This window comes from Crinia signifera, chromosome 7, assembly GCF_055691185.1.
Source record: "Crinia signifera chromosome 7, ASM5569118v1, whole genome shotgun sequence".
NCBI lineage: Eukaryota > Metazoa > Chordata > Amphibia > Anura > Myobatrachidae > Crinia > Crinia signifera.
In genome coordinates, this window is record NC_139223.1 from 99,931,789 (window position 1) to 99,944,519 (window position 12,731).

Here is a 12,731-nt window from a genome sequence, read left to right on the forward strand (position 1 = left end):
TTCCAGCTGGGGTAAGGTCCAAAGTGGAGTCTCACAAGGTTCAATATTGGGACCTACATTGTTTCATATATTCATGAATGATATAGATAGTGACATAGTGAGTAATATTGCAATATTTGCGGATGAAAGGAACAACTAAGGGGTAGATTTATTAAGCTCGGTGAAGTGATAAAGTGTCTGGTTTTAATCACCGGCCAATCAGCTCCTACCTGTTATTTTTTAAACCAAGCATGTAACTTCACAGTTAGGAGCAGATTGGCCAGTGATAAAAAACAAACACTTTATCACTTCACTGAGCTTAGTAAATCTGCCCCATTGTTACATAGTAGATAAGGCCGAATAAAGACTTCTGTCCATCGAGTTCAACCTAGGTTTTAATAGCTTATCCCCTTGTTATATAGTATATGTGGATACACTACACAGTGACTTCAGTAAACTGGAAAGGTGAAAAATGCGGTTTAATGTTGAGAAATGTAAAGTAATTCATAATGAGAATAAAAATGAACAAGCCACTTGTAGGCTAAATGGAGTTATTATGGGGTATTCTGCTATGGACAAGGGCTTTTTTGGTGGTCTTCATAGATGAAAAATTGGGTAACAGTGCACACTGCTCAAGTGCAGCCGCAAAAGCAAACCAGACACTGGCATGCATTAAAAGGGGAATGGATTCAAGGGATAACAATGTGATATTGCCCCTTTTATTAATCATTGGTGAGACCACATTTGGAATACTGTGTTCAGTTCTGGGCACTGCGTTTTTTTTTCTCAAAAATATTTTATTGAATGCTAGCACAATGAAAAATGAATATATAACATTCTCTATTCAGGTCGGATTTAGATACAGAGAGCAAATGATAGAGACAGACTAACAGTATATTAAACAGCATATATTAAACAGCAGTAACATAAACTTAGTCTGATGAGGCTGAAAAACAGATAAACAGAAGGGCTTGTGGTTATTAAACAGTGAACAATCTAGGCATAAATATGTAGATAGCATCTCAAAAAGGTGGTGCACCATTCGTAACAATCTCTGTTGTACCAGGTTGTTGATTTGAAACTGTTTCTCAATGCATCCTTCATAGTGTGGCTTAATGTGTGTATATACTGTATGGTAGCCAGGTATCTACAAATTTACAAACTAACTTGTCCTTATTTGTTGCAGTTTCCAGCCAATCCATTAAAAATAAATATTGAATTCTGGGCTGTATCAGTGATAGCTGGATTGTGGTTGTATTTATCCATTTACAAAGGATTGTGTCCCCCCCCCATACCAATTTGTTCAATAGTAGGAAAATGCCATAGGACAATGATTGTTTTGGGAACTGCATTTTAAAAAGGACATAAATGAATTAAAACAGGTACAGAGAAGGGCGACTAAGCTAATAAAAGGTCTAAAATCACTAAAATACTAAATTTAGCTAACCAGGCTGAATATGTTTCACTGGAGAAACGGAGATTGAGAGGAGATATTATTAGTATGTTCAAATACAGGATTGGGAAACATGGAACTGGGTGATGACTTGTTTACTAACTGGCCTATACTTAGGACACGCGGGCATGTACTGAGGCACGAGGAAAATAAAATCCGTACTGAATAAGGAAGGGGATTCGTCACCATTAGAGCAGTAACATTCTGGAATTCATTGCCAGTGGGGGTGATTACAGCAACTACTGTTAATGAATTAAAAGCAAAACTGGATACATTTTTGGCCACTAAGGGAATCCTGTAGATATGACTTACACAAGTCAAATTAGTTGAACTCTATGGTCTGTCTTTTTTCAACCTTAATTAATATATTACTGGTAATAAATAAATAACAATATGGACACTAGTATATCATATACACAGGTTTACACACAGAGCACATACCAAATGTCTCACAATTACATATAAAGTACATCAGATCATAACCCTAACATTCTATATATCGAACAACATCATGATCGAAATGTGTGATAGGGTACATTGTTTGCCCCATTGAACCACAATGAAATGTAGGCACAATTAGCCCCTAACAAAAGTCCTGGGATTAATTGCACAGCTGTCATCAAAGTCCAATGGTTGTGATAGATTAGAACCATGGCTAAAAAAGTACACTAGTCTAATTGTTGGTTTCCTTACAGACAGTACAGTTAGGTAAATTCCACTAGAATAATGCTTTTAGTTGTGTTGGATATACAATATTTATATAGGTTTTTGCTGTGTAGTCTGCTTACACAAACATATCTGGTCGATAATTATAGGTTAAAACCACAACTTTATGGTTAGTATGTTTTACAGTATAACTTGACCATTAAAGGAAGGATGACAATATTGTGGGCCATGATTATTTTTAAGCCAACAGTTTATTATGTGGCCACTCTGATTATACGGTGTCCTTGCTGGTTCTATACCTATTTACATTATTAACCTATATTATCAAAGTTAGAGATTAGTCGTTTTGTTTTACCTGAGATACATCTTTCTACAGAGTCATGATTGGTAGCATGCAGCTGTATTGGTAAATCTTCTGTAAAAGAAGTAGCATTGCATACATTTGATTTGTCGAATATACTTCATCCTCTGTCACACCTCGCCAGGGATGTTTCATCTTAGGTACTATTCACCAGTGTCCCAGCTTCTGACAGTTCCTTGCAAGTTATGGTAGTATGCAGAGCAGCTATTCTTGTGTCACCATATTAGCCCTGAAGCCGGTCTGTGACTCCTCTTTGGTGTCTCCTGCTCAGGCTAGTCGTTCTCATTCTGTATCCATTCCAATACTGCTACCTCCCTCATATGTTTTTGTCTGGGTGGTTGTCATGAATGTCAGTGAAGTTTAAGATGCTGTGATCTATTCCATGCTAGGAAACCAGATTAAACTTCCTCATAACCCAAGGTCTGGATAGCCTACTCCACTTAGATTGGTTGGCAGAAATTAAAGGTGTTTGCTTTCAATGTTCCTAAGATTTTATTCTTCATACAGGCAGGATTAGTTTTGGGTCTTTATCGGTCACTTTTCATATAATTTTCTGAGACTGCGAATATGCCAGCTCTTAGGAACCTTTCTCTGATACTTAGCCCATATTTATGCCTCCGGTGGAGTCCTAAGATGTGGTAGTAATACTCTAAAAGGCTTAAAGTTAGAACATTGCAGAACCCAGAGTCATTGGATCTCAAATAGGTTACTTGAATTTTTCTTCTAGCTGTTTTATTCAGTCCATTGGGTCTCAGAATTGAGTGCCTTGTTGCATAGACATCCACTTCTGGTTTTTCATGTACATTGCGCAATTTTTCTTAGTCTTTCCTTTTTAAAGATGGTCTTCAAGTTTCATATTAATCAGAAGCTTTTGGTTCTATCCTTAATGGTTGATGGAGAGTCCCTAATGCCCATCTAGTCTTTGGATGTATGTATGTATGACGCTCCGCATATATGTGGATAGGTCTATGTACTTAGAATGTCTGATTTCTCTCCCTCTCATTGAGTTTTTAGTGCCAAGACTCTGCCAGCATTAGAAACTGATTAAGCAGGGTTTTAGGAGCTTCTATCTGTAAAGAAATTCCTATATTGCAGCAGAGTTCTAATGGAAATGGTGACCCGAAACAGGATATTTCATTATCATGATTCATCTCAAATGTTCAGGTTCCTATAATCAAGTGTCGCAAGAAGTTGTGGGAGGTGATTCTAATCTCTAAAGGTGGGTACACACTGGGCAATACATCGGGCATTCGATTGACTGGCCAATTTATCAATGTGCCATCAGCCAGTATGTACCATCGATAAATCTGTAATCCGCCTCGTTCACAGATATGTGCAACACAGCTGATGCCCAATATAGCTAAAGATATATTTTTGGCTCATTGTTGTGTGTGTACGGGTGAACAATGCAGGAGCTGCCAGTGGTGGGCGCTGCAGGAGCTGCCAGTGCTCGACAGCTCAAGGGGTGGGTTCATGCAAATGCACCTACCCAGTTGTGAGGTCGGTCCGGACAGATCAAGCAGCTTGTACGGCAAACGTGCTTCCCAGTCCATCTGTAGATCTATGTGAAGATAATCTGATCTGGAGATATATCTTCTAGTGTGTACCCAGCTTAAATGTAGTTTATTCCACGTGAAATCAAATAGATCAGTCTGCTAGAGGTTTCATTTAACCTGCACTGGAATAAGGAAGAATATAATTAGTTGCTGTGTTTTTATCTTTATTGCAATTGTTCTGTTTAATGGTCTCGTCTATTATTGAATGTCTGCAGTCTGGATTCTGTTTTTTCCTTTACAGAACCTTACAAGCCAGTATGGCCAAACTTCTCTGCGACCTTGGCAAGGGACATGAAAGCACCAAACATGAGCATAATCTGACACAGGCCACGCTGGACACCTATGAAAAACAGCTGCAGCATGACAAGTGTCCAGCCAGCACTTCTATAATGAACTATCTGCAGAGATTAGAGACTGGTCTGAAAACTCAGAACCCAGTACCTCCTTGTAACCTCCAAAAACAAAGGCTGGAATTAAGGAGTGAATCTTGTTGTTTAGCCAGTGACAAATATAAACCAGATGAGACTACATATCTACCCACAACAAGCAGCCCACATGACGGAAGCTGTGTATTACCCCGGAGGAGGAGTTGTACCCCACCTAAGGTTTGTAATTTGCAGAGAGACAATAAGACTGCCTATAGTAATAGTGCATTTAGTACTTTGGAAAAATACCCTGAGGTCCCAAAGCATTCAATAAATATATCAGACACATTAGATGTGATTACAAAGGATAACCCTACAATCCTGACCATGGAATCAGGCACCAAAATTGCCTATGCACATAGAGACCATTCTAAGACATATCCATTTATCCTGCAGGAAATGAGGAACATGGAGGTAATAAATAATCATCCCACTGACACCTCTGTATTAGACTTAAGGACTGGCCAGTCAGAGTGGACCATCTCCTCCTTTTCGACCTTTACATCACATGATGAACAGGACTTTAGAAATGGTCTTGCTGCTCTGGATGCCAATATTGCTAAACTGCAGCAGACGTTACAGATTGGTATTATTAAAAAGTAGTATTGTGTGGTGTACAAACCATGTGTAGTTTAGGGTTTAAATTATTTTATAACATAATAATTATGTATGACTTTTACAAATGGTTTTGGTTGTAAAATGGACATTGGGATTGACAGACAGCTGTTTTAAAGAATTATTTTGGAAATAAATATACTTTGCTTTTATATTGCTATAGACGGCTTCTGTTTTATTAAGTTTTAGATAATGACAAGAACCTTGTTAATAACTTTATAAGACAATTTGCTATAGGAATAAATGAACTTGCTATAGACCACTAGGCATTGGAGCACATAGAGGAAAACTGTCCCAAAATAAATATTGTGCAAATACAGTTTAGCAGAAAATCGGTGCTCAAAATACTGTTATGAGATTAGCATCGCTGTTATTTCACTGAAGAAACTCAAGGACTATGCAGTGATGCTGAGCCAGTATACCGTATTGCTGTTGTCTGCTCTTACCTTCAGCCTATATGGTCTAGAAGGAAAGGTGTGGGGTGCTTATTTACATTTTCCTAGCAGCTGCTAATGTCTAGCTACAGGGGGGTGGTATGCCAGGCTACTTGTGGGAAAATAACCCGAGAATTAGAGAGACTGGAGGTCCCGCAGTGCGGCAACTGCAGAAATATTCTCTTCCTGCAGCCGTACAGTGGGCTTTCTGACATCGCAGCTTATGCAACCATGGCAGAAAAGTGGTTATGGGCAGCATGATACCACAATAAGCTGCATTGCTGCTTTACATGAGTTTGATTCCAATCTGGTCCCAATCTGTATCTTCACCCAATGTCATGTATTTTATCCACAATTATTTAAATAAAACCCTGGTAGATTAATTGGCTTCTGAACAAATAAATACCCCTATTTTGTGTGTGTCTTGTGATAGGGAATATAGGTGTAACAGTAGAGGAGCAAACCAGTGGAATAATTTTCCAAGAAATCAGGCACACGGCGATGATGCTGGTTCCTACACCAATATTTTCTTTTTTGATCAAGATCTCATTCTCTCCTGACCAGGAGTTGGAGAGGACTGTGTGGTGGTCCTAACTTGAAGGCTTGTTTGAAGGTGCTAGGTAGCGCCTTGGGACTTTTTTCTTGTCAGTGGAATAATTTGCCTGTACTATAGCTCCAACCTACCATTGTATAGAAAATACTTAAAAATGCTACCTCCAAAGCTGAATGGTTGCTCTGGGCAACTTCTCCATTACTCACAAAAAAGGAAAATGACTTCCGCTAGAAGATAGGGGTAATTTTCTTTTATTCAAACATGAATACTTTAATAAATTAGTTAATAAAAACTTAACATATATGGATGGGTCGACATACATAAAACAAAATTCTCATTGTAACAACATGTATTGAATGTGACTTAATTACACAAGGATTCCGGGTGCCTGCATCAAGTGTAAATAAGATGAAAGGCCTGTGGCCCTCATGGCCTGATGGTTACAGCCACAGCATGCAGTTTGCTGTGCCTAGGTTTTTTTTATGGTTCATTAAATTATATTTATTCTTTTGCACCTACTGTACTTTGGTTTGACAAAAAAATAAAATGTCTGTTCAGATTTTTGCCCATATGTGGCTTGCTACAGTAAATTACAGATCTCTGAGGAAGCCGGTGATACACAGAGCCGGAGAATTGAGTTAGATAGAACTCTATATTGGACTTATCTACCTATTTCAGACCCAGCGGTACTGCCTGCACTCCCCGTCCCTGCAGCCAGGGGAAAGTCATTTGAGTCCTGCTTGCCTCACTCCCCCTGGTGATTACACTACAGGAGAAGAAAGAGGAGCAAATATTCTGTGAGCAGTAGCTCCACAGCTGCCTCGTTCATAGGGAAAGTGAGTTCCTCCACCCCTCCTTTACTACTTTAAGCCCTGCCTCCATAGATGGTAAAACTCCACTGATGCATGGACTTGATATTTAAGTATTCTCTGTAATGCATAGCATAATATCTACACACTATATAACTAACTTAAAATTGCTTACTTGATCATTTACACCACCATGTACTGGTTCAGGCACTGTCTAACTATTTTGATGTTTAACAATCTTCCAAATGTAGGTGGGATGATTGAGTAGCAATAATTTTTTTTAAAAGGCATACACTGTAGATTGACATTGACTGGTTTGTGCACGTTGTTACATACAGCCAATACAATTTGGGTGTACACTCTGCAACCTAGTTGTTCATGAGCAATTTAAGCTGGGTATACATTAGACAACACTGCAAATGGATTCAATGTTGTCAATGATTTCAAATACATTTGACAGGAAAAGTACATACCAAGAAAAATTATTCTTCACTGTATTCCGGTGGACATACATCATATACATACAGAAAAATTACATGTGTAAAACATCTACAACTTCTTCCATATAGTCAAACATCTGCATAGATTTACATTAATACATACAGTATCAGAACATTTTCAACAAGCTGATCTCAAATGTGTTGTTTTTATTGTACAACTTTGATAATATTCAAGAGCTTATTAATATAACATTTTCAATATAAATATATCATACCATTAAAGCATGGGTCTTCAAACTGCGGCCCTCCAGATGTTGTGAAACTACAAATCCCAGCATGCCTTGCCATAGTTTTGCTATAAGGGAGTGTTAAAACTGTGGCAAGGCATGCTGGGATTTGTAGTTTGACAACATCTGGAGGGCCGCAGTTTGAAGACCCATGCATTAAAGTATCAAAAATGGAGGGCCATGGAGAATCACTCCTAAATCGTACCAAGAGGTTTCAAGAACTGTTTTGTAATTCTTCTTTCAGATCCATAGACCAATCAATATACAGTATACAAAATTTAAGCCAGATATCAAAAAAAGGTTTCTGTTCGTTATACAGAGAAGCTTCATCTTGACTTATCTGTAAATGATAAGAGATATATCCCTGGAGGTCAAGCACTTGTGGGCAGGTCCATATACAATGCACAATGGCCCTTATTTTGATTCATTTGCTCCCCTGCATGTTCGCGCAGGGGAGCGATGTTTTGCAACTGCGCATAGTTACCGGTATGCGCATGTGCAGCCGCTGTGTTTGAGCAGCCATGGTGAATAGATTATTTGATGGTGCTCGCACACATCAATACAGACGGGGGGTGTGGGGTTGCGGGCTGGGTAGTTTGCCTATGGGACTCACAGGCACTCTCAGATGTAAGACACCAAAGAGGTGTCTTTCATTTGTGAGCGCTAAAATAAAAAATAAAAAAATCATTCGATGGTACGTGATGATCAAATGAAGGCTGCTAATGGATGAGCATGCTACTCCTGCGGGTAACCGCCCCATGCAAGGGGTGTGCGGGTGGCTGTGTGGGGGCGGTGACTGGTGGACTCGCAAGCCTGCGAAATTTGCAGACTTGCAAGTCAATCAGAATAAGGGCCAAGATCTGAATCTCCACCACCGCACTTATAACAATCTGAGGTGGGAGCATCGCTAATAACGAACTTTCATTTTGTGGTAAAATCTATGCAATATTTTTTGATGCATTTCAGGAGCACATATAGTTAACGATATAAAATGTACACACTGGCTGATAAACATGAAAATGTTGGTATGACTGGTGATTATCATGCATATCAGTGAAGATGTCATCTAGTGTGTATGCATCTTTTTAGATTTCCACAAAGTGTTTGTAAGCCCCCCTACAGGAGGGCTGCATTTGTCGGTGAAGTGAGAAGGTACATGGTTTGTCGTTCAAGATGTTCTGTGGAGGTGCATATTTTGCAGGCTTGAGCCGACTGGAAACATTTGTGCCAAATGCATATTAGCCACAAGAGCTGAACAAAGTTTTATTTTGGATCACTCGGATTCTTTTGGTACATGGATCAGGTGCAGTGGCGGCTCTTACTGTTTTGGAGGAGGGGGTCTGCCACAATGCGGGCTGACCCCCTCCGCTGCATTCCCTGGCCACCGCCACGCTCCGTGGCTGTCGTGCTCCCCTGCACGGAGCCAGCACAGGCCCAAGCCTCCATGGGCTGCCTTTGCAGCAGCCCCCGGAGGCTTGATCCCGGGTCCGGTGCATGCACCTTATGGTCCGCGATACTGCACGTGCGCAGATCCCGTTTTCGCAGAGAGAGGTATTCCGGAGGGAGGGAACACCTCCCAATCGGACTGCCTTGAGTTACGGGCAGGTCAGACTTCCAATAGGAAGACACTGACAGTCACATTGAAGCCAGAGCAGTCTCACAGACTGCATCTGGTTTCACTTTAGGCAGAGCCCATGTAGGCTTGTGCCAGCGCATGCACAGTATTTATGAAGTTACTCCGCATGTGCTGGCCCAATGCAGGGGGCCAGGAACAGCAGGACGATGCGGGGAGCGTGGCAGCGGAGGGGGGCCTGCATTGCGGCAGCCCCCCTCCTCCAGAAGGGTAAGAGCCACTACTGGTACCTCTTGCTTCAAGTTGCTGGCTGTGGCTACCCCCTGTCACCAACTATTTCCCTATCGCCCTTGGCTCATTTTCTTACATTCTTCCTGTACACCAGGGGAGTACTATTAGGTGACCATGACCCTTCCTTTTGAGAACTCACCCATTTTAATCCTATTAAGGGGCACCATAGTATATATTTGCTTACCATAAAAATTAAGCTCACTTGGCTGGCTGAGCATAAGCAGCCCTCACAGAAATAAGTTCAGGCACGGCAGCTCAAGGGTGTGGCACTTGTGAAAATGATATCATGCAACATGCGGTTACATGGAGCAGACGTTGAACTTGATGGCTGGGCAGGAGGCACGGCCTGATTGGGTTTTACTGGGCAGGGCCTCTGATGCTGCTGGCAGGAATGCTATAATGTAGCAGCAAAATGTTTTTTTTTTCTGGTCTACAGTAGTGGGCCTATTTCGATAGGTATCAGTATGTAACCAATATCTCTGAATTATATTATCATGTAGTGTTCAATATTGGTTACTAATACCATTCAGTGAGCAGGGGGAACCAATGTCTTGTTTTACTTACTCTGTATTAACCCCTCCCTTGCATGCACCTGAATGGTATTACTGAACTAATTTGACCATCTACCACTATCTGTATCTATTTTGATAGGGTGCTTGGAGCTGCAGCTCTGTCAGCCCCATTATTAAACTGGCCTTGAACTCAAGTTCAGAAAAATTGCAGAAAGTTGGCCCACGACTGTTGTTTCTCCAGCATCAGAATCCTGACGGTCAGGAAGGAGATCAAAAGCATTCAAGCCCCTTGGGCTCTGGTGGAGAGCTGTGCTCGCCATAGATTCTATTCTCTCTCTTAGGGGGTTGTGGACCCCCACGAGGGAAAATAGCCATTGTAAGTCGGGATTCTAAATGTCTGTGAGGTCATCTAGCACCTGAATGAATGCTGGGACCAGGCAGACATAAATAGCCAGATTCATGTATTGAGAGAACGTTAGCAATTTAGGCAGCAGACCAACAGTGTCATTTACCAGCAAATGGTGGTCAGCACCTCTTCTCTTCAAAGAGCCCACTTCTCTTCACATTTCACTCACAGCTCTCCTTTACTCCAATACTCAGTGACCATCTTCGTCTGCATACTCATCTCCATCATTGGCCTCAAGCCTCTAGTTGTATGTTGATTGGGTCCTCACTACTTACATTTAAGCTGTAATGTGTATTGAACTGTGGTGCTCTTTATTTGTACAGTATTTTTGTTGTTTATTCAATGTTATGCCAAGTTTTGTCTCCCTGTATTGTTCCTTTGTACGGCACTGCGAAACACTTGTGGCGCCTTATAAATAAAATTATAATAATAATAATCACAGTACCCACACTTGGTGAAGGAAAGCTTTTCTTAATCTATATAAAGTTACTAGCCGAGCTACCTGGTGTTGCTTGGGTTTGGTTGTACAATGAGTATTACTTGAACTTTATTCTTCTTTTGTTTAAAGCTTAACTACTCACCATTCCTTCCCATGGTGTGACCAACTTACACCTGTCTGTGGAAGGCTCCCGGATTTGTTCACCTATTTTTTCTTAAACCCCCTGTCCTCTACTCCCTATATGTTTAATTATTTATTAACAGTATCTTATATAGCGCATACATATTCCGCAGAGCTTTACAGAGAATATTTGAACTTTCACATCAGTCCCTGCCCCAGTAGAACTTACAATCTATATTCCCTACCACATGTACACGCACACACAGACATCCTAGGGTTAATTTTTGTCGGAAGCCAATTAACCTACCTGTATGTTTTGAGATTGTGGGAGGAAACCCACGCAAGCAAGGGGAGAATATACAAAATCCACACAGTTAGATACATATGTTCTTCAACTCTGCCATATATTGCATCCTTGGCCCACTTAGTGTAGTGTCCAGACTACTTTTTGGGGCCCCAGGACCCCCATGAGGGTGCTATGGGTGTCTTACAATGTGCAAAAAAAAATGTGGGTGTAAGTCATATATGTACCAAGTTGTAGCCCTTATTAAAGATACTATATCACAGGATTTGCATTCTTTCTACATTGGGAACGGGATCTTTGGATAGACATGCATTAGGTCAAATACTGAAGGTCAACATGCACGAAGGTCGACACAAGCATTGGGTCGACATGGGGTTTTACACTTTTTTGCCCCGAATGTCAACACAATCTACCTAATGCTTGTGTAGTTATGCCAATGGTACAATTGATGTGCCTATTCTCATAGGGATTTCTCCACAGGTTGGTTGTGTTTTGCTTCTCATCCATTCAAACCGCAGCGCTATTCCCCATGTGACAACACACGTGACTGATTGGATTTCCCCTGAAAGGCACAGTACTCAATGACATCTTGTGAGTAAAAAAATTAATTTGGTTAGAACAGAGGATTACACATTGAGACCTTTTGCACTGCATTCTTACTTTAATATAGCAGAAGAATACAGATGGACATTTTTACATTTAATACTGTCCTCACATTTTTTTTTTGTTATAGCAATGTCATCATTTCCATAGTTATCTCTACACAGATACCTTAAAAAAAAAAAAAAAGTTATAGTAGGCTTCAAAGAAATACAGAGATATACTCGAGATTGGGTGACAGTAGAAACGGGCGCCTGATGGGGTGCTGTTTCAAGCTGCTCCAACTTAAAGGGTGTCACCCCTTTGTGATAGATAAGAAAAACAGAAAAATAATGTGGAGCGCTATGCGGATCAATTGAATATTACAATGTTAATTTATTTTTATTTTTTTGAAATACCAATTTTTATTGTTTTATAAATTTGCAAATAGACAAATTAAACATGAAACAAATATATTATATTATTTGTACAGCGTGTGTTGCATAATTACAATCGTCGGTCATGGATAATTTGCACATATGTTTAACATTGCATGTAGGGGGGGGGTGGAATGGAGTAAGTGAGTACAATGAGAATTTTCACATACATGCAATGAGTTAGTTCGCTATAGCTGTGACCATAGCCATCACTGTACATTTAAACTACGAACAATTAACCTAAAATTTGTAAGTCTAGAAAAGATAGAGAGAAAAGAAAAAGGGGAGGGGGGGGGGGGTAAACCAGGGAAAGAAGCATAGTTTGGCCCGGTCATTGGATAGATTGCGGATGATAGATATCACTATGCATTAAGGACTTGTATTATGGGCATCATCTTGCATGGATATTTCGGGTACAGTGCAGGTTGTGTTCCTCGTGGCATTAGTGTTCAGTAGGGTCAGCTGCCATATTGTTTTCATACTCCTCATGAG

At 40.4% G+C, this 12,731-nt stretch overlaps 1 protein-coding gene across 7 annotated transcripts in view; it reads left to right on the plus strand.

Annotated features, from left to right (window-relative positions):
* LOC146020418 (coiled-coil domain-containing protein 14-like) overlaps nucleotides 1-11,823 on the plus strand; it is a 135,475-nt gene extending 123,652 nt beyond the window's left edge. For 5 of the 7 annotated variants that reach the window (XM_083153533.1, XM_083153532.1, XM_083153534.1 and 2 more), the window contains one exon: nucleotides 4,257-5,207. In XM_083153533.1, coding sequence (XP_083009659.1) covers nucleotides 4,257-5,043 — 787 coding nt within the window. In that variant the 3' untranslated portion in view covers nucleotides 5,044-5,207. Of the gene's footprint in view, nucleotides 1-4,230; nucleotides 5,208-11,703 lie in introns of those variants that run through there. The other 2 variants (XM_083153538.1, XM_083153539.1) reach the window with 2 other exon arrangements.
* The last annotated feature ends 908 nt before the right edge of the window (nucleotides 11,824-12,731 follow it).